The sequence below is a fragment of the Salmo salar genome, chromosome ssa15 (assembly GCF_905237065.1).
Source record: "Salmo salar chromosome ssa15, Ssal_v3.1, whole genome shotgun sequence".
Taxonomy (NCBI): Eukaryota; Metazoa; Chordata; class Actinopteri; order Salmoniformes; family Salmonidae; genus Salmo; species Salmo salar.
Genome location: NC_059456.1, coordinates 96,224,815 through 96,248,081, shown reverse-complemented (window position 1 = coordinate 96,248,081; position 23,267 = coordinate 96,224,815). Strand labels below are relative to the sequence as shown.

Sequence of the window (23,267 nt, the reverse complement as noted above, 5' to 3'; positions counted from 1 at the left end):
ACGCAATCGTTTGAGAAACCAAGGCTACTGAGTCTGCCGATGAGGATGTGGTGATTAACAGAGTCAAAAGCTTTGGCCAGGTCAATGAATACGGCAGCACAGTATTGTTTCTTATCGATGGCGGTTACGATGTCGTTTAGGACCTTGAGCGTGGCTGAGGTGCACCCATGACCAGCTCTGAAACCAGATTGCATAGCGGAGAGGGTGCGGTGGGATTCGAAATGGTCGGTAATCTGTTTGTTAACTTGGCTTTCGAAGACCTTAGAAAGGCAGGGTAGGATGGATATAGGTCTGTAGCAATTTGGGTCAAGAGTGTCACCTCCTTTGAAGAGGGGGATGACAGCAGCTGCTTTCCAATCTATGGGAATCTCAGACGACACGAAAGAGAGGTTGAACAGGCTAGTAATAGGGGTTGCAATAATTTCGGCAGATAATTTTAGAATGAAAGGGTCCAGATTGTCAAGCCCAGCTGATTTGTAGGGGTCCAGATTTTGCAGCTCTTTCAGAACATCAGCTGAATGGATTTGGGAGAAGGAGAAATGGGGGAGGCTTGGGCGAGTAGCTGTGGGGGGTGCAGTGCTGTTGAATGCAGTAGGGGTAGTTAGGTGGAAAGCATGGCCAGCCGTAGAAAAATGCTTGTTGAAATTCTCAATTATAGTGGGCTTATCGGTGGTGACAGAGTTTCCTATCCTCAGTGCAGTGGGCAGTTGGGAGGAGGTGTTCTTATTCTCCATGGACTTTGCAATGTCCCAGAACTTTTTAGAGTTGGAGTTGCACGAAGCGAATTTCTGTTTGAAAAAGCTAGCCTTGGCGTTTCTAACTGCCTGTGTGTATTGGTTTCTAACTTCCCTAAAAAGTTGCATATCGCGGGGGCAGTTCGATGCTAATGCAGAACGCCACAGGATATTTTTGTGTTGGTTAAGGGCAGTCAGGTCTGGGGAGAACCAAGGGCTATATCTGTTCCTGGTTCTAAATTTCTTGAAAGGAGCATGCTTATTTAAGATGGAGAGGAAGGCATTTAAAAAAAATAACCAGGCATCCTCTACTGACGGGATGAGGTCAATATCCTTCCAGGATACCAGGGCCAGGTCGATTAGAAAGGCTTGCTCGTTGAAATGTTTCAGGGAGCGTTTGAAGGTGATGAGTGGAGGTCGTTTGACCGCTGACCCATTACGGGTGCAGGCAATGAGGCAGTGATCGCTGAGATCTTGGTTGAAAACAGCAGAGGTGTATTTAGAGGGCACGTTGGTTAGGATGATATCTATGAGGGTGCCAGTGTTTGCGGCTTTGGGGTTGTACCTGGTGGGTTCATTAATAATTTGTGTGAGATTGAGGGCATCAAGCTTGGATTGTAGGATGGCTGGGGTGTTAAGCATGTCCCAGTTTAGGTCACCTAGTAGCACGAGCTCTGAAGATAGATGGGGGGCAATCAGTTCACATATGGTGTCCAGAGCACAACTAGGGGCCGAGGGGGGTCTATAGCAGGCGGCAACGGTGAGAGACTTGTTTTTGGAGAGGTGGATTTTTAAAAGTAGAAGTTCAAATTGTTTGGGTACAGACCTGGATAGCAGGACAGAACTCTGCAGGCTATCTCTGCAGTAGATTGCAACACCGCCCCCTTTGGTCGTTCTATCTTGTCTGAAAACGTTGTAGTTAGGGATGAAGATTTCAGAGTTTTTGGTGGACTTCCTAAGCCAAGATTCAGACACAGCTAGGACATCCGGGTTGGCAGAGTGTGCTAAAGCAGTGAATAAAACAAACTTAGGGAGGAGGCTTCTAATGTTAACATGCATGAAACCAAGGTTATTACGGTTACAGAAGTCATCAAAAGAGAGCGCCTGGGGAGTAGGAGTGGAGCCAGGCACTGCAGGGCCTGGATTCACCTCTACATCCCCAGAGGAGCAGAGAAGAATAAGTATGAGGGTACGGCTAAAAGCTATAAGAATTGGTCGTCTGTGACGTCCAGAATAGAGAGAAAAAGGAGCAGGTTTCTGGGGGCGATAAAATAGCTTCAAGGTATAATGTACAGACAAAGGTATGGTGGGATGTGAGTACAGAGGAGGTAAACCTAGGCATTTAGTGATTATGAGAGAGATATTGTCTCTAGAAACATCATTGAAACCAGAAGATGTCATAGCATGTGTGGGTGGAGGAACTGAGAGGTTGGATAAGGTATAATGAGCAGGGCTAGAGGCTCTACAGTGAAATAAGCCAATAAACACTAACCAGAACAGCAATGGAGAAGGCATATTGACATTAAGGAGAGGCATGCTTAGCCGAGTGATCAAAGGGTCCAGTGAGATTCAGACAGCTAGCCGGGCCATAGGTAGCAAGCTGGTGGAAGATGGGAGGGAGGTCTGTTTTTAGCCACCTCGTGCGTTTCCGTCTGTGGGTTAGTGGGGTTCCGTGTGGAAGGGGGGACCAGTCCAAGTTGGCAAAATAGTTAGTTATAGTGGCCCAAGAAAAGTGTCCGATAGACCTATTCAGATCGCAGCTGAAAAGACAGCTAACGATTAGCGGGCCGCAGATGGGCGATCAGGTTACGTCGCGACGGAGGGGCCAGTTGGATAACTCCCTCGGGCAGATAACGTCGGTGGTCCAGTCGTGAAGACCCGATGGGGCTCCGCATCGGCAGTAAAACGGGTCAGGATAGGTGAGTTGTAGCCCAGGAGACACTTCAGCTGGCTAGCTCAGGAATAGCCCAGGAGTGGCTGACGGAACTCTTCAGCTGGCTAGCTGGCTAGCTCCGTAATAATGTGTGTTAATTCCGTGACCGACGTTGCCAATAGTCACTCAGGTAGCAGCTAGTTAGCTGCAAGATCCAGGTGTAAATGTCCAGAGCCTGCGGTAGAAATCGGGGAAAGGAGAGAGAATAGGTCCGGTGTGCTCTGGTCTGAGTCGCGCTGTACAAAAACTGGCGATAGCTTTTCGAGCTAATGGATAGCTGAGGACAGCTAACCGTGGCTAGCTGAACTTCAACGTTAGCCAGTGAAAATGGCTAACCTCTTGCTAGCTTCTGTTGTGGAATTCAGATGAGGTAAATAATACTTTCTTTTTTAAATTGGTGAGGCGGGTTGCAGGAGAGTGCTTTGAGGTTGAGTTTAGAATAAAAAAAATATATATATATTAAAAGATAAGTGAAGAAAAAAATATGTAAATATATATATACACGGGACACGACAAGAGGAGGGTAGAGGACGTCTGAACTGCTACGCCATCTTGGATGAATGATAGATACCCGCCACTGATGATTGAATGATAGATACCTGCCACTGATGTCTGAATGATAGATACCTGCCACTGATGTCTGAATGATAGATACCTGCCACTGATGTCTGAATGATAGATACCTGCCACTGATGTCTGAATGATAGATACCTGCCACTGATGATTGAATGATAGATACCTGCCACTGATGTCTGAATGATAGATACCTGCCACTGATGTCTGAATGATAGATACCTGCCACTGATGTCTGAATGATAGATACCTGCCACTGATGTCTGAATGATAGATACCTGCCACTGATGACTGAATGATAGATACCTGCCACTGATGTCTGAATGATAGATACCTGCCACTGATGTCTGAATGATAGATACCTGCCACTGATGATTGAATGATAGATACCTGCCACTGATGTCTGAATGATAGATACCTGCCACTGATGTCTGAATGATAGATAGCTGCCACTGATGATTGAATGATAGATACCTGCCACTGATGTCTGAATGATAGATACCTGCCACTGATGTCTGAATGACAGATACCTGCCACTGATGATTGAATGATAGAGACCTGCCACTGATGTCTGAATGATAGATACCTGCCACTGATGTCTGAATGATAGATACCTGCCACTGATGATTGAATGATAGATACCTGCCACTGATGATTGAATGATAGATACCTGCCACTGATGATTGAATGATAGATACCTGCCACTGTATAAATGCTCCCACAGTTTTATTGTGCAACGTTTTGACCTGAAGGACTTCATCAGGCTCAGATGTCTACAATCCTTTGAATGGCCTTATTTAGGTGTGTTGCCAGGCAGAGGGCAGTGTAGCAACAACTCTTTTATTCAAACTTTCTTTCTTTCCAACACACACACACACAAACACATTCATACCCACACATTCATTCATACACACACATTCATACACACACACACACCTCCCTGGCGGTCGGTTTCGGTCCTGTGCTCACAGGATTAATCAGCAGGAGATAACGAGCAGGCCTTTAACGGGCTTATGAGAGTCCCTCCTCCCCTGTCCCCTTCTCCTGTCCTTGCCCGTGGCAGGTCCTCGCCCCCGTTCCCCGTTCCTACCCGCATTCCTCCATATCCCCCCTTCATCCATGTCCCTCCCCCCAGTCCTCGTGGGGTTATTTAAGATACTATTTGAAGAGGTAGGGTTTCAGAAGTTTTTGGAAGTTAGGCAGGGACTCCACTGTCCTGATGTTAGGCGAAGCTTCTTCCACCATTGGGGTGCCAGGACAGAGAAGAGCTTTGACTGGGCTGAGTGGGAGCTTCCCTCCCGTAGGGGTGGGAGGGCCAAGAGACCAGAGGTGGCAGAACAGAGTGCTTGGGTTGGGATGTAGGGTTTGAGCATAGCCTGAAGGTAGGGATTGGCATTTCCCCTTGCAGCTTCGTAGGAAAGCACCTTGAAGATGATGCGAGTTTAGACTGGAAGCCAGTGGACTGTGTGGAGGAGCGGGGTGACGGGAGAACTTGGGGAGGTTGAACACCAGACAGACTGAGGTATTCTGGATAAATTGCAGGGGTTTGATGGCAGCAACGGGGAGCCCAGCCAACAGAGAGTTGCAGTAGTCCAGACAAGAGATGACAAGTGCCACACCACTTCCTGTGTGAGGAAAGGTCGTACTCTACTGATATTGTAGAGCGGTTCACTGCTTTGATGTTTGCAGAGAACAACAGGGTGTTGTCCCGGGTCACAGACACGCCAAGGCTCCCCGCCCCCCTGAAGGGTTTGAACCCACCAGTAGTGTGGGTCGATAGGGCAGCGTGGCACCGGGGCACCAAACACAAATAGATCACTATTTAAGTCAATGATGTCATAATGAGTGTATTGGCGGCGATTTGTGCAGTGATTTTATTTCTATGACCAAACTGCTGTGCCCTGGACGGAGCAATACGCCACAGGGAAAACCCCCCCGAGCTTCTGCTCCTTATGCTCCTAGTCACAGTCAGTGGCCATGTCTGAATACCAATACTAGCACACTACACATTTAATCTGCATACTCCTTTCGGCGTTTGATCTAGTAGAATTCACTTGTCTTTTCTGACGTGTTTGACAACATCTGAAAATGAGATAAATTGATTCGCTGTACCAAAATGAACGACTGGCGGGAGTCAACGCAGTATTGCATTTGATGGCGCATTCGGAGTACTATTTCTCCAAATTTCACATACTATAAAACTTTTTTTCTCGCATACTATTTAGTACACTAGTATGGATATTCAAACACAACCAGCCACTCAGCCTATAGAAATATTACTATGCTAATAGAATCAAATATCTCCAGTCATTTTCCTCTACCCCCAATCCATCCACTCTCATTCCTCTCTTTTTCTCATGTTCTCTGTCCTATTCATCCCTGTGCAAACAGTAGTTGTTTTTGTTCAAGCAGAAATGTAGCTATAGTCACTGCTTTCATTCACACAAACACTGGCATATTTAATCAGGGAGAATCCCCCACAACCCCCTTTTTTGTCTGTGCCCCCCCCCTTCATTTCTCTCTTGTTCTCTTTCACACAACATTTTTCCCACCCCTTCAAACCAGCCAGCCCCATTGCTTCTTTCTCTGCACATTTACAGTCGCTCTGGTCCAGGGTTAAGTGCCTTGCTCAAATGCATATCAACAGATTTTTCACTAAGTCGGTTCATGGATTTCAACCAGCAACTTTTTGGTTACTGACCCAACGCTCACCTGCCGCTCTTTCTCTCTAAATATCTCTCCCTCTCTCGTGCTCTCTCTCTCCCTCTCTCACTCTCTTTCTTTCAATTTGAAACCTTGATGTCCCCTCTCTACACTCTCAATCCCTTTCTGTCACACACACACACACACACACACACACACACACACACACACACACACACACACACACACACACACACACACACACACACACACACACACACAAACATTGCATCCCCCTCCTCACCCCCCCTCAACACACACATGCATGACCTCGCACACAGTGACGCACAAACACACACTGGCACGCAACCCCATTCCCCTGGCTCCTCCTTTGTCTGCCTGACTAAATCACCAGAAGTTGTTCAGTCCCAGGGGATTAAATGTGTGTATGCCCATGAAGGGAGGGATGAAAAAGAAGGGAGAGAGGGAAAGAGGGAGCACAGTGTTTGTTATGTTTGCAGTGCAGCGACTCTGTGGTACAGAGGGACCCTCTGTGTCCCATGTCCATGGTGTACTATGCGATGGAGACTGTGGTAGCCTAAATTGTGTGATGGAATTTAGTTTCCCATGCTTGCATTAGCCTGTACATTAACTATGTTTTCAAACTTTGAGTTCATGTTTCATTAGAGAAGTATGGGGTTACCACGTGATACATTTTACTGTAGCTAGTTTGTCATGTTTGCAGTAGACTGTAAAAAAAATCTACTTTGAGTTCCAGTTTCATAGAGAAGTTTGGGGTTAAATGGAACTGAGCAGTAATAGGCAAATTGTAAACATTTCGTAATAATCAACTGAAAGAGTCATGATTATTTCTGCTGTGCATTAAAAAATAATGATATTAGGCTGCATGCCAAGTGTACACACCTATATGGTCCATAAAGGGCCTGGAGGGACAGGGAGGAAGAACACAGCTGGATGTTCACATCTCATTACATGTAGGCCTACTTGATGTAACTCCATTACTGCAAGGCTGAATGGATGAGATTCAGACCAGCAGTGACATGATGTGATTGTGAACATGTGCCTTCACACAAAAACACAGGTCTACGATCCAAATGGCAACATATTCCCTATATAGTGCACTACTTTAGACCAGAAACCTATGCATCCTATTCCTTATATAGGCACTACTTTAGACCAGAGACCTATGCACCCTATTCCCTATATAGGCACTACATTAGACCAGAGACCTATGCACCCTATTCCCTATATAGTGCTCTATTTTAATAAAAGTAACAAGTAATTAACCTCTCTGGGGTATGTGGGACGCTAGCGTCCCACCCGCGGGACAAACTATTCAACAGCCAGTGAAATAGCAGGGCGGAAAATTCAAAACAACAAAAATCTCATAATTCAAATTTCTCAAACATACAACTATTATATCCCATACACTTCTCGTTAATCCAACCACATTGTCCGATTTCAAAAAGGCTTTACGGCGAAAGCATAACATTAGATTATGTTAGGACAGCGCTGAGACAAGAAAAACCACACAGCCATTTTCCAAGCAAGGAGAGGCGTCACAAAAACCAGAAATACAGCTAAAATTAATCACTAACCTTTGACGATCTTCATCAGATGACACTCCCAGGACTCAATGTTACACCATACATGCATGTTTTGTTCGATAAAGTTTATATTTATATATAAAAAAAAACATTTTACATTGGCGCGTGATGTTCAGAAAATGTTTTGCCTCCAAAACCCCCGGTGAATGAGCACATCAATTTACAGAAATACTCATCATAAATGTTGATAAAATGTACAACAGTTATTGAAAGAATTATAGATACACTTCTCCTTAATGCAACCGCTGTGTCAGATTTCAAAATAGCTTTACGGCGAAAGCACATTGTTCAATATTCTGAGTACAGAGCTCAGCCTTCAAAGCAAGCTATACAGTTACCCGCCAAGTTCTGGAGTCAACAAAACTCAGAAATAGTATTATAAATCTTCACTTACCTTTGCTGATCTTCGTCGGAATGCACTCCCAGGACTCCCACTTCCACAAGAAATGTTTGTTTTGTTGGATAAACTCCATATTTATGTCCAAATACCTCCGTTTTGTTCGCGCATTTAGATCACTATTCCAAAGGCACAATGCGCGAGCGCAAAACCCTAGACGAAAAGTCAAAAAGTTCCATTACCGTTCGTAGAAACATGTCAAACGATGTTAACAATCAATCCTTAGGGTCTTTTTATCATAAATATTCGATAATATTCCAACCGGACAATAGCATATTCATTACAGAGGAAAAATAAGGAACGGCGCGCCTGCGTGACCACGCAGTAAACACCTCATTGGCCTCAGGCAGTCCACTTGTTGAGTCAGCTCTTATTCTCTCCCCAGTAACAGTAGAAGCATGAAACAAGGTTCTAAAGACTGTTGACATCTAGTGGAAGCCGTAGGAAGTGCAAAATGAACCCTAAGTCACAGTATACTGTATAGGCAATCACTTGAAAAACTACAAACCTCAGATTTCCACACTTCCTGGTTGGATTTTTCTCAGGTTTTGCCTGCCATATGAGTACTATTATACTCACAGACATCATTCAAACAGTTTTAGAAACTTCAGAGTGTTTTCTATCCAAATCTACTAATAATATGCATATCCTACCTTCTGAGCCTGAGTAGCAGGCAGTTTACTACGGGCACGCCTTTCATCCGGACGTCAAAATACTGCCCCCTACCCTAGAGAAGTTAAATAGCAGCAGTAAAATAACAATAGCGAGACTATATACAGGGGGTTAACGGTACAGAGTCAATGTGCAGGGGCACCGGTTAGTTAGAGGTAATATGTACATGTAGGTAGGTAGAGTTCTTAAAGTGACTATGCATAGATGACAGCAACAGAGAGTAGCAACGGTGTAAAAGGGAGGGCAATGAAAATAGCCTAGGTAGCCATTTGATTAGATGTTCAGGAGTCTTAGGGCCTTCCTCTGACACCGCCTGGTATAGAAAGCTTGGCCCCAGTGATGTACTGGGCAGTTCGCACTACCCTCTGTAGACTCTTGCGGTCGAAGGCCAAGCAGTTGCCATACCAGGCAGTGATGCAACCAGTCAGGATGCTCTCGATGGTGCAGCTGTAGAACCTTTTGAGGATCTGAGGACCCATGCCAAATCTTTTCAGTCTCCTGAGGGGGAATAGGTTTTGTTGTGCCCTCTTCATGACTGTCTTGGTGTGCTTGGACCATGTTAGTTTGTTGGTGATGTGGACACCAAGGAACTTGAAGGTCTCAACCAATTCCACTGCAGCCCAGTCGATGACAATGGGGGCGTGCTCGGTCCTCTTTTTCCTGTAGTCCACAATCATCTCCTTTGTCTTGATCACGCTGAGGGAGAGGTTGTTGTCCTGGCACCACACGGCCAGGTCTCTGACCTCCTTCCTATAGGCAGTCTCGTCATTGTCGGTGATCATGCCAACCACTGTTGTGTCATCGGCAAATTGAATGATGGTGTTGGAGTCGTGCCTGGCCATGCAGTCATGAGTGAACAGGGAGTACAGGAGGGGACTACCCTTACTACCTGGGGGCGGCCCGTCAGGATGTCCAGGATCCAGTTGCAGAGGTGTTTAGTCCCAGGGTCCTTTGTCCAGGTGGGAAAGGGCAGTGTGGAGTGTAATAGAGATTGCATCATCTGTGGATCTGTTGGGGCGGTATGCAAATTGGAGTGGGTCTAGGGTTTCTGGGATAAGGGTGTTGATGTGAGCCATGACCAGCACTTCATGGCTACAGACGTGAGTGCTACAGGTCGGTAGTCATTTAGGCAGGTTACCTTAGTGTTCTTGGGTACAGGCACTATGGTGGTCTGCTTAAAACATGTTGGTATTACAGACCCGGAAAGGGAGAGGTTGAAAATGTCAGTGAAGACACTTGCCAGTTGGTCTGCGCATGCTCGCAGTACACGTCCTGTTAATCCGTCTGGCCCTGCGGCCTTGTGAATGTTGACCTGTTTAAAGGTCTTACTCACATCGTCTGCGGAGAGCGTGATCACAGTCTTCCGGAACAGCTGGTGCTCTCATGCATGTTTCAGTGTAATTTGCCTCGAAGCGAGCATAGAAGTAGTTTAGCGCGTCTGGTAGGCTCGTGTCACTGGGCAGCTCTTGGCTGTGCTTCCCATTGTAGTCCGTAACGGTTTGCAGGCCCTGACACATCCGATGAGCGTCAGAGCCGGTGTAGTACGATTCGATCTTAGTCCTGTATTGATGCTTTGTATGTTTGATGGTTTGTAAGAGGGCATAGCAGGATTTCTTATAAGCTTCCGGGTTAGAGTCCCGCTCCTTGAAAGCGGCAGCTCTAGCCTTTAGCTCAGTATGGATGTTGCCTGTAATCCATGGCTTCTGGTTGGGGTATGTACGTACGGTCACTGTGGGGACGATGTCATCGATGCACTTATTGATGAAGCCAATGACTGATGTGGTGTACTCCTCAATGCAATCGGAGGAATCCCGGAACATATTTCAGTCTGTGCTAGCAAAACAGTCCTGTAGCTTAGCATCTACTTCATCTGACCACTTTTCTATTGATCGAGTCACTGGTGCTTCCTGCTTTAATTTTTGCTTGTAAGCAAGAATCAGGAGGATAGAATTATGGTCAGATTTGCCAAATGGAGGGTGAGGGAGAGCTTTGTGTGCATCTCTGTGTGTGGAGTAAAGATGGTCCAGAGTTTTTTACCCTCTGGTTGCACATTTAACATGCTGATAGAAATTTGGTAAACGGATTTAAGTTTCCCTTTATTAAAGTCCCCGGCTACTTGGAGCGCCGCCTCTGGGTGAGCGTTTTCTTGTTTTCTTATGGTGGAATACAGCTCATTCAATGCTGCCCTAGTGCCAGCCTCAGATTACAGCTATGAGTCTTCTTGGGAAAGTCTATAAGGTCTTTGCACACCTGGATTGTGCAATATTTGCCCATTATTCTTTTCGAAATTCTACAAGCTCTGTCAAGGAGTTGGGGATCTTGGCTAGACAGAAATGTTCAATTCTTGCCTAGATTTTCAAGCAGGTTTAAGTCAAAACTGTAACTAGGCCAATCAGGAACATTCTCTGTGTTCTTGGTAAGCAACTGCAGTGTATATTTGGCTTTGTGTTGTAAGCTATTGTCCTGCTGAATGGTGAATTCCTGGTATAAAGCAGATTGAAGCAGGTTTTCCTCTAGAATTTTTCCTAAGCTTAGCTCCATCCCGTTTCTTTTCATCCAGAAAATCTCACCAGTTTTTGCCGATGTCAAACATACCCATACCAGGATGCAGCCACCACCAAGCTTGAAAATAAGGAAGCAGTTAAGCTGTGATGTTTTGTGTTGAATTTGCCCCAAACATAAGGCTTTGCATTCAGGCCAAAAAGTGTATTCCTTTGCTGTGTTTTTTAGCAGTATTACTTTCGTGCCTTGATGCATACATATGCATGTTTAGGAATATTTTTATTATTCTTTTCACTCTGTCATTTAGGTCATTATTGTGGAGTCACTACAATGTTGTTGATCCATCCTCAGTTTTCTCCCATCTCAGCCATTGAACTCTGTAACCATTTTAAAATCACCAATGGCCTCATGGTGACATCCCAAAGCAGTTTCCTTCCTGTCCTGCAGCTCAGTTCAGAAGGACGACTGCATCTTTGATGTGTCTGGGTGGTTTAATACATCATCCACAGCATAATTATTATCTTGACCATGCTTAAAGATATATTCAATGTCTGATTTGTTATTCTTACCCATCTACCAATCACTGCCGTTCTTTATGAGGCTTTCGATAAGCTCCCTGGTCTTTGTAGTTGAATCTGTGCTTGAAATTCGATACTTGACTGAGGGGTCTTACAGATGTTGAATGTATGGGGGACAGAGGAAGGGTTAGTCATTCAGAAATCATGTCAAGCCCTTTTATTTCACACAGAGTGAGTCCATATAACTTATGTGATTTGTTAAACCAATTTTTACTTCTGAACTAATTTAGGCTTGCCTAAACAAAGGGCTTGAATACTTATGCAACGACTATATTTTAGTTATTACATTTGTATTACATTTTTTATTAAATCTATTTCAATCCCACTATGTAACACAACAACATGTGAAAATAGCTCAAGGGTGTGTAAACTTCCTATAGGCACTGTATTTGTGTGTGTGTGTGTGTGTGTGTGTGTGTGTGTGTGTGTGTGTGTGTGTGTGTGTGTGTGTGTGTGTGTGTGTGTGTGTGTGTGTGTGTGTGTGTGTGAGTGTACGTACATCTGTGTGTGTATGTGCATATGTGTGTGTTTGTGTATGCGTGTGCATGTATACACGCCTGTGTCTGTGTGTGTGTGTGTGTTTATGCGTGTGCATGTATATATGCCTGTGTGTGTGTGTGTGTGTTTATGCGTGTGCATGTATACATGCCTGTGTCTGTGTGTGTGTATGCGTGTGCATGTATACATGCCTGTGTCTGTGTGTGTGTGTTTATGCATGTGCATGTATACATGCCTGTGTGTGTGTGTGTTTATGCGTGTGCATGTATACATGCCTGTGTGTGTGTGTGTGTGTGCTTGCGTGTCTGTAAATGTGTGTGTAGGAGAGAGTCAGTGACTGTGAGGGAGAGAGGGATGGGCTGTGTCAGTGTGAATGTGTTTGATGCACTGTGATAACTGTTCCATGGGAACTCCTTGCCCTGGGGACACTGGGGAAAAAGCTCTTATTTAAAGGAGATATTCCCCCGTGTCACCTATTTCCTGCTGAGGCCTTACTTATCGACCCATGTCTGTCTCATCCACAGACTCACTTATATAATGTCTGTCCCCATTCCCCACTGTCTGGTCCCAGATATTTTTGTGCTGTCTTGTCCAATGAATTTTCAATGACCATAGGAGTTGGCAAGATAGCACAAACAGATCTGGGACCAGGCTAATGTCTGTCCTATATAATATGTTTGTCTCCACTCTGGTTCCTTTCCCTTGTTTGTGGTCACATCAATTGATAAGGTCAAAGGACAGGAAAGAACAAAGAGAAAAGTTCAGGTTAGCACTGTAATGTGAAAGAGTCAATTGAGAGGTTTGGAATAATATTACTGTAGCTACCTGACTAGACAGCAGCTAGACCTACAGTATTCCTATGACATGTATCTACAGACAGAATAGAGTTTGTGCTCTTAATAGTTATAGTGTCTAACTTTCATCTTTGTCTCAATCCTCATGCTGTAAACAGACTATAGCTTTAATGTAGGCTACAGATGGAGGAGCATGTATTACTGTACTGTATGGGTCTAAGTAGTAATGTACAGTGCCTTCAGAATGTATTCACAACCTTTGACTTTTTCCTCATTTTGTTGCGTTACAGCCTGAATTTAAAATGGATTCAATTTCGATTTTGTTTCACTGGCGTTTACACAATACCCCATAATGTCAAAGTGGAATTATGTTCTTTGAAATGTGTACAAATTAATAAAAAATGAAAAGCTGAAATGTATTAACAAAGTATTCATCTCCTTTGTTATGGCAAGCCTAAATATGGTCAGGAGTAAAAATGTACTTAAGTCACATAATAAGTTGCATGGACTCACACTGTGTGCAATAAGTGTTAAAAATATATTTTTTAATGACTACCTCATCTCTGTACACCACACATACAATTATCTGTAAGTTCCCTCAGTCGAGTAGTGAATTTCAAAGACAGATTTAACCACAAAGACCAGGGACGTTTTCCAATGCCTCGCAAAGAAGGGCACCTATTGGTAGATGGGTAAAAAACAGGACATTGAATATCCCTTTGAGCATGGTGAGGTTATGAATTGAGCTTTTTGATGGTGTATTAATACACTCTGTCACGACAAAGATACAGGCGTCCTTCCTAACTCAGTTGCAAGAGAGGAATGAAACCGCTCAAGGATTACGCCATGAGGCCAATGGTGACTTTAAAAAAGTTACAGAGATTAATGACTGTGATAGAAAACTGAGGATGGATCAACAACATTGTAGTTACTCCACAATACCAACCTAATTGATAGAGTAAATATAAGGAAGCCTGTTCAGAATACAAATATTCCAAAACATGCATCCTGTTTGGAATAATACACTAAAGTAAAACTGCAAAGAATGTGGCAAAGAAATTAACTTTATGTCCTGAATAGAAAGCTTTATGTTTGGGGCAAATCCAATACAACAAATCACGGAGTACCAGTCTTCATTATTTCAAGCATGGTGGTGGCTGCATCACGTTATGGGTATGGTTGTCATCAGCAAGGACTAGGGAGTTTTTTTATTTATTAAAAGAAACGGAAAAGAGCTAAGTACAAGCAAAATAGTTCAGTCTGCTTTCCAACAGATACAGCAGGACAATAACCTTTCAGCAGGACAATAACCTAAAACACAAGGCCAAATCTACACTGGAGTTGCTTACCAAGATGAAAAGGCTGTTACTGTGTAATAGAGTAGCTACAAGTACGAGTTGACAGATTACGCTAAGAGTTGACAGTTCGCTAAGAGCATCCCTCTGCTCATGAATGAATAATGAAGGAATGAATGGTCCATAGTACTGAATCATCCATTTTTAATCATCAGAACAGGATTTAGCACCGTTGTATTGACTAATGGTCTCCACCATTGGTCTACACCAAACACAACTAAAATTGCAACACACTCACTAAATTCTGGTTGTTGACAAACTCAAAGCAAAACTATGCAATATATTATTCTATGACAGATTCCTTAGTTTAACTAGTCTATGAAGTTAAATGCACAACACTTTTTAGGGGTGCTGGGCTGTAGAAAACGTTGCTTAGTTGAACCGGCCCATAACAAAGATTAGGCTGTCATCAGATGTCACGACACCTACGGAAGGTGGCGCCCCTCCTCGCCCGGGCAGCGCTCGGCGGTCGTCGTCGCCGGCCTACTAGCTGCCACCGATCCTCTGTTTCACGTTCTGTTAGTTAGGTCTAGGATAGGCAGGCACCTGTTTTGTATTAGTTGTTAGTGGGGGGAGGTATTTAGGCTAGCTAGGTAGGTTTGTGTTTTGTGCGGGATTGTTTTTGTCAGGGCTCATGTTTGGAAGTGAGGGTCTGTGTTTTTCCTCTGCCAGTGGTTTACGCAGAGTTTATATTGGGCTGCGTCCCTGCGTTATGTTTGGAGAGGGTGGTGCGTTTTATTTATACGCCCTGCCCGAATGTGCTTGTATTTGTTTCGTGTGGATATATTAAAGAAGTATTCACGGAATCATCTGTCTCCTGCGCTTGACTCTACCTCTCCTGCTTCCTTGAGCCACACCTTGTGACATCAGGGTTTTTGATTAACAGATTTTAATGGTTCCTTTCCTCAGAGTAGGCCTACATTATCTCAAGTCTCACCATACATGGGCAGCTTGTAGCATGGCCTGTTCTAACATGGCCTGTTCTGGCAGGGCCTGTTCTTAAGCCACCCAATCCAAAATGAATGAATCACCTGACACTCTTCAGAATTAACCCAAAAACACTGGAAATGTGGAACATGCCATCTGCGTTAGCCAGCATCCTATTACTGGAGAATTTCTTCAGCAGACTTATGAGGGTTGAAACTGAAAGAAGCAGTCGGTATCGGCTTGCTGGCAAATTAAGGATTGTAGCAATTTAGAAGATAAAAGTTTGCTACTAGCTACGGCACAAACTGCAGAAATAGAAAACCCATTGCAGAATATTCCCTTTTTTAGAAGGCAATCAACACTTGAGATGGAACAGACACTGGGGAAATGCCTGGGAGTAACACCATAAATTGGTACTAGCCAGGCAGTGTTTAAAGTGTCCTATTAGGAATGAATTACATTCAAAATGAGGAAACCATTCCTCTGAGGAGTGTATGAACATTTCTACATTGATAAGAACTATTTGATTTGATAGGATTTTACACATTGTGAGCAGGCATTCTTTGACAGACAGGACTGACTGTGAAAAGGAATATAGTCCCAGGATAAAGCTGAGAACTTTGATTATTCTCAGATCCTCCCTCTGTGCAGTCACCCACTGACCTCACCATCAAACCCAAAACATCAAACGAAAACAATCTCAAACATCAAACTGAAACTGGTGTTCTTGGAAATGAATGATTTGAATATGACCTGAACAGTGGAAAGTTATTAGCATCTCGCTATACTAGCCTGCTGAATACTAATGTGTTTGTTTGTTTTCTTCACAGGATTTACCTGAGGAGATTCACCTTAAGACTTTGAAGGAGAGGATTATCTAGAAGAGGAGGAAGAGGCCCTAGCTTCCCTTAGCTTACCTCTCTTTCCCAGAGACATTAAACACTGTCCTCTGCCTCAGCATGTGTATATAGTAAGGTTGGCTGAGGTGAGGCTTTATTGAGGTGCCTATTGAGTTTAGTCCCCTTGGTAAGGTGCACAGGAAAGGGTATGCACTGTAGGAGATGGCGAGAAAGAAAGTAAGGACAGAAAGCTAGGACGGAGTGGAGATAAGAAGCACTGTGCTGCTCATCCTCTTTATGCCTCTGTAAAGACTCTAAAGAAAGGAGAGAGGAGGAAGGGAGCCTCTAGTGGCAGGGCCCAGCCCCGTAGTCACCAGCAACACTGGAAGAACAGCATCCAGAGAACCTAGAAGGTGGGTAAGAAGAGGACCACAGAAAGAGAGGAGAGACGGGGACTGAACGAGAACCAGAGGGTCGGAGGAGGAGAGGACGGGGAGCAGGAGGGGCATCCCCATGGCGACGGACCCTGGAGAACCCACGGGGACAGAGGACTCCTCAGATAAACCTGATGGAGCGCGAGAGGAGGAGACAGAGCAGGAGCAGGAGGATGGCAGGAGGGAAAGGACGCAAAGTACCCCCTCTGACTTCCCCTCCTCCCAGGCCCAGGAGAGGAGAGCCGCCGAGGGTAGGGATACAGGAGAAGGACCAAGAGGAGGCGGAAGCAGAGGAGGGCGAGGAGAGATGGAGGACAGAGATGTTAAGGAAGAGGAGATACCTCCGTTTAGACCTATGTCTCTCTCCACACCCTCATCCCCGGCTGCGACCGTGGTGGCTTCAGGGTCAAGAGGTCATGGGCCGAGGCTGAGGAGTGAGAAGCGTTTCTTCAGGAAGAGTGTGGAGATCTGCGAGGAGGAGGACGAGGTGGCGGCGAACCCCCCAGAGGTCTCCCACTCCGCCCCCCACCTGGATTCAGTCTTCACTCTCATCGGGGCCCAGGCCCCTACCGCCGCTTCAGCTTCCGCAGCCCTAGGACACGACACCGCTCACCATGACCCATCCAGCCCCAGCACCACCCAGGACCCCGGGGCCAAGGACACCCCCTCCTCCGCCCCTGCCCAGACGTGGAAGGAGAGGGACAGGGAGCAGGAGGAGGAGGCAGAGATGAAGGCCGTGGCCACCTCGCCAGGGGGGAGGTTTCTGAAGTTTGACATTGAGCTGGGGAGGGGAGCCTTTAAGACCGTTTACAAAGGCCTAGACACTGAGACCTGGGTGGAGGTGGCCTGGTGCGAACTACAGGTAAAGAACAATACTCTTTCTTTCTAGTTCTGTCGAGGCTAGACACTATTCAGACATTGTGCCGACCCAAAACAAACTGTACTGCCTTGGATATGTTATTTTCAGCACGGCTCCAGCAAGTATGGTGGATGCGTATGCAGACAAGCTTAGTACAGCTTGGTTTGGCTCGGCTCAGTTTTATGCAGACCAGATCAGTACAGCTTGGTTTGGTTCGGCTCAGTTTTATGCAGGCCAGCTCAGTACAGCTTGGTTAGGTTCAGCTCAGTTTTATGCATGCCACGGTTTGATTTCTGGTTTATGACAACAGTGTCTGTTTAGGTATGTTAATTACATGTGAGTGGTCTCTAGAGATAATGACATGGAAGGTGTAGGGAGGTAGTACTAATCAATGGCAACAATATATTGTGTTGATTTTACTGGTCTGTTTGGAAAATCTATAGCTATTACTTTTGTATTAAATTACACACACCATAATGCATGACTTAAAGTCAGTTGAAATCTTCCCACGACCCTCACACACACACACACACACACACACACACACACACACACACACACACACACACACACACACACACACACACACACACACACACACACACACACACACACACACACACACACACACACACACACACACACACCTAATGCTTCCCAAGAGTCTTCTCAGGAGCTTCTCTCTTCCCTGGGATAATCTCAGCCTGTTGTCTGCTCACTATTCAGTCTGAGATTCAGACTCACTGCGGCACATTGGAGACAGAAAGAGAGAGAGAGAGAGAGAGCAAGACAGAGAGACAGAGAGAGAGGGGGAAAAGAGGGGAAGAAGATGTATTTTTCCTGCACTCAGGAACACATGAATAATGCATGATGATATAGTAATAGGTACACTCCCTGTGAAAAAGAAAATACACTAGATTTGAAACGTTCCAGGTTGAATGTGCAGACTGCAGCGAGACAGTCACCCACACATGCCTGTACTTTCTATGAAATCAATAGATGACGGGTGAGTCATTCATTGTCCATTGATAACAACGTTGCCTGATATTCATTACATCCTTGCAAAAAAAGGTGCTATCTAAAACATAAAAGGGTTCTTCGGCTGTACCCATAGGAAAACCCTTTGAAGAACACTTTTTGGTTCCAGGTAGAACCGTTTTGGTTCCAGGTAGAACCCTTTTGGGTTCTATGTAGAAACCTTTCCACAGATGGTTCCAAAAGGGTTCTACCAGGAACCAATAAGGGTTCTACCAGGAACCAAAAAAAGGGTTCTCCTATGGGGACAGCCGAAGAACCCTTTTGGAACCCTTTTTTCTAACAGTGTAGTATTCATTCCCACTGCATTGCAATTATATTGTATTATATTCTGTATTACTACTATTCATTATCACTGCATATGTCATATATATACATTACCGGTCAAAAGTTTTAGAACACCTACCCATTCAAAGGTCTTTCTTTATTTTTACTATGTTCTACATTGTAGAATAATAGTGAAGGCATCAAAACTATGAAATAACACATATGGAATCATGTAGTAACCAAAAAGTGTTAAACAAATCAAAATATATTTTATATTTGAGATTCTTCAAATAACCATCCTTTGCCTTGATGACAGCTTTGCACGCTCTTGGCATTCTCTCAACCAGCTTCACAAGGAAATCTTTTCCAAAAGTCTTGAAGGAGTTCCCACATATGCTGAGCACTTGTTGGCTGCTTTTCCTTCACTCTGCGGCCCGACTCATCCCAAACCATCTCAATTGGGTTGAGGTGAGCGTCTGTTCCTTCTGCGGCAGGAGACGAGGAGCGCTCAAGACTTTGCGCTGGAGTTCCAGATCTTGGCCGCTGGCTCGGGGTGGAACGACAGGGCCTTGATAGACCACTATCGGTGTGGCCTACGTGAGGACGTCCGCAGGGAGCTAGCCTGTGGAGACGCTACCCTCACCCTGGACCAGCTAATGGACATATCCATCAGGCTGGATAACTTGCTGGCTACCCACGGGCGTTCGGACGGGGTCCTGTTGGTTCCACCCCCTAGCACCTCTGCTCCAAACCCCATGGAGGGTGACCGGAGGAGGAGCCTCCTCCCGCACTGGAAGTGGTCGGAGAGGGCACACTACCGACCGGTGTTGGAGGGGCTCGTCTGGGAGTCGAGATGGCAGGCAGGGCACTGTTTAGATACCTCAGGTGAGTCAGCACCAGGCTCACCCAGAGCCCCTTGTTGGTCACATGTTTGTTTTAATTTCTTTCCCTGAGTTTTTCCCTCATTCCCAGCATAAGGCGCTAGTCGATTCAGGCGCAGCAGGGAATTTCATGGATCGTGGTTTCGCACAGAGGTTAGGGATCCCCCAGGTTCCGCTGGATAAACCCTTTCAGGTGCACTCCTTAGACAGCAAACCACTAGGGTCGGGGGTGGTCAGGGAGTCCACGGCGCCACTGGACATGGTTACGCGGGGGGATCATGAGGAGAAAATTTGTTTTTTCCTCATTGATTCTCCTGCGTTTCCAGTGGTGCTGGGGATTCCTTGGTTGGCCTTTCACAACCCTACTATTTCGTGGCAACAGAGGGTTCTAAAGGGTTAGTCAGAGGAGTGCTCAGGCAAGTGTGTGGGAGTCCAGACCAAGTCCCCACAGTGCACATTCCCCCCGAGTATGCCGATTTGGCTATCGCCTTCTGTAAGAAGAGGGCAACTAAATTACCACCTCATCGACGAGGGGATTGTGTGATAAACCTCCAGGTAGACGCCGTACCGCCCCCGGAGTCACGCGTATCCCCTGTCCCAGGAGGAGACGGTGGCTATGGAAACATATGTCTCTGAATCTCTGAGGCAGGGGTGCATTCGGCCCTCCATGTCCCCCGCCTCCGCGAGTTTCTTTTTTGTGAAGAAGAAAGGAGGAGGGTTTGCGTCCGTGCATTGACTAGAGGTCTAAATTCGATCACGGTGGGATACAGTTACCCGCTACCTCTCGTTGCTACAGCGACGGAGTCATTCCACGGAGCACGCTTCTTCACAAAATTGGATATCCGGAGCGCGTATAACTTGGTGCGTATCCGGGCGGGAGATGAGTGGAAGACAACATTTAGTACCACATCCGGCCATTATGAGTACCTCGTCATGCCGTATGGGTTGAAGAATGCTCCAGCCGTCTTCCAATCCTTTGTCGACGAGATTCTCAGGGACCTGCACGGGCAGGGTGTGGTGGCTTATATCGATGACATCTTGATATATTCTGCTACGCGCGCCGCGCATGTGTCTCTGATGCGCAAAGTGCTTGGGCGACTGTTGGAGCATGACTTATACGTTAAGGCTGAGAAATGCGTGTTCTTCAAACAGTCCGTCTCTTTCCTGGGGTATCGCATTTCCACATCAGGGGTGGAGATGTAGTGTGACCGCATTTCGTCCGTGCGTAATTGGCCGACTCCCACGACGGTGAAGGAGGTGCAGCTGTTTTTAGGGTTTGCCAATTATTACTGGAGGTTTATCCGGGGCTTTGGGCAGGTGGCTGCTCCCATTACCTCACTGCTGAAGGGAGGTCCAGTGCGTCTGCGGTGGTCTGCTGAGGCGGACAGGGCTTTTGATCGCCTGAAGTCGCTGTTCACCGAGGCTCCCGTATTGGCTCATCCGGGTCCGTCTTTGGCATTCATGGTGGAGGTGGACGCATCCGAGGCTGGGGTAGGAGCCGTGCTCTCACAGCGCTCGGGCACGCCACCGAAGCTCCGCCCCTGCGCTTTCTTTTCGAGGAAGCTCAGCCCAGCGGAGCAAAATTATGACGTGGGGGACCGGGAGCTGCTAGCGGTCATGAAAGCTCTGAAAGTGTGGAGACATTGGCTCGAGGGGGCTAAACACCCTTTCCTCATCTGGACCAACCACCGGAATCTGGAGTACATCCGAGCGGCGAGGAGACTGAACCCTCGTCAGGCAAGGTGGGCCATGTATTTCACTAGATTTAGATTTACTATCTCATATAGACCAGGTTCCCAGAACACTAAGGCAGACGCACTGTCCCGTCTCTATGATACGGAGGAACGGCCCATCGATCCCACCCCCATACTTCTGGCCTCATATCTGGTGGCACCGGTGGTGTGGGAGGTGGATGCGGACATCGAGCGGGCATGTCGTTCAGAGCCAACTCCGCCTCAGTGTCCTGCGGGACGGAGGTATGTCCCGCTTGGTGTCTGCGATAGGTTGATTCGGTGTGCGCATACGTTACCTTCCTCTGGCCAACCAGGCATAGAGAGGACGGTGCAAAGCCTTAGGGGGAAGTACTGGTGGCCCACGTTAGCTAAGGACGTGAGGTTTTAAGGCTCCTAGACACCTGCCTAGAGGGAAGTTACATCCCCTCCCCGTTCCACAGCGGCCTTGGTCACACCTATCGGTAGACTTCCTAACCGATCTCCCTCCTTCCCAGGGGAACACCACGGTCCTGGTCGTTGTGGATCGGTTTTCTAAGTCCTGTCGTCTCATCCCTTTGCCCAGTCTCCCTACGGCCCTACAGACGGCGGAGGCCCTATTTACTCACGTCTTCCGGCACTCCGGCACCCCAGTTCATGTCTTGGGTGTGGAAGGCATTCATGGAGCGTCTGGGGGTCTCGGTCAGCCTAACCTCAGGTTTTCACCCCGAGAGTAATGGGCAGGTGGAGCGTGTGAACCAGGATGTGGGTAGGTTTCTGCGGTCGTATTGCCAGGACCGGCAAGGGGAGTGGGCGAGGTATATCCCATGGGCAGAAATGGCCCAGAACTTGCTCCGCCACTCCTCAACTAACATTTCGCCTTTTCAGTGCGTGTTGGGGTACCAGCCGGTCCAGGTACCATGGCATCAGAGCCAGATCGAGGCTCCTGTGGTGGAGGATTGGGTATAGCGCTCGAGGGAGACCTGGGAGGTCATCCAGGAGCACCTCAACCGGGCCGAGGCCTGGCAGAAGACGGGCGCTGACCGCCGCCGCAGTGAGGCCCCAGTGTTCACGCCTGGGGATCGGGTCTGGCTCTCGACCCGAAACCTGCCCCTCCGCCTGCCCTGCTGGAAGCTGGGCACGCGGTTTGTGGGGCAATTTAAAGTCCTGAGAAGGATAAACGAGGTGTGTTATAGGTTACAGCTTCCCCGTTATTACCGTTTTAACCCCTCGTTTCATGTGTCTCTCCTCAGGCCGGTGGTGGCTGGTCCGCTTCAAGACGCTGAGGTGCTGGAGGTCCCTCCACCCCCCCGGACATCGAGGGGGCCCTGGCGTACACGGTACAATCCATACTGGATTCCAGGCGTCGGGTGAGGGGCCTGCAGTACCTCGTGGATTGGGAGGGGTACGGTCCGGAGGAGAGATGCTGGGTGCCGGTGGGGGACATCTTGGATCCTTCTCTGCTGAGTGAGTTTCACCTCCTCCATCTGGATCGCCCTGCACCTCGTTCTCCGGGTCGTCCTCGAGGATGGCGTCGGCGCGCTGCGGGAGCCGCGCGTCGGGGGAGTACTGTCACGACTTCCACCGAAGGTGGCTCCTCTCCCTGTTCGTGCGGTGCTCGGCGGTCGTCGTCGCCGGCATACTAGCTGCCACCGATGCCATTTTCCTTTTAATTTAGTTCTGTCTGGTTTTACACACCTGTGTCTTGTTTTGTTTGTTTTCGGTGGGTTTATATTTCCCCGCAGCAGGTTAGGCTGTGTGCGGGATTATTTTGCTGTAGGCAACATGTAAGGGGTGCGTGCCGGCACCACGGGCGTTGTTTGTTGTTTGTACGGTATGTGTTTACCGTGGACATTTTGCTTGTGGCATAACGGAGTAGAGATTTCTCCCCTGTATGTGTCGTTGGGCTTTTCGGATCTGCCAAAATAAACGGTGGATTTTCCTGGAACCCTTCTGCTCTCCTGCTCCTGATTCCACACACCCCCCTCCATCGAGAGGCTCTGTTACAG

At 46.9% G+C, this 23,267-nt stretch overlaps 1 protein-coding gene across 1 annotated transcript in view; it reads left to right on the top strand.

The window, feature by feature from the left end:
- LOC106572720 (uncharacterized) overlaps positions 1–23,267 on the top strand; it is a 107,069-nt gene that overhangs the window by 7,697 nt on the left and 76,105 nt on the right. The window contains exon 2 of the mRNA XM_045696109.1: positions 16,065–17,369. Within this exon, the coding sequence (XP_045552065.1) occupies positions 16,587–17,369 (783 nt within the window). The 5' untranslated portion in view covers positions 16,065–16,586. The remainder of the gene's footprint in view (positions 1–16,064; positions 17,370–23,267) is intronic.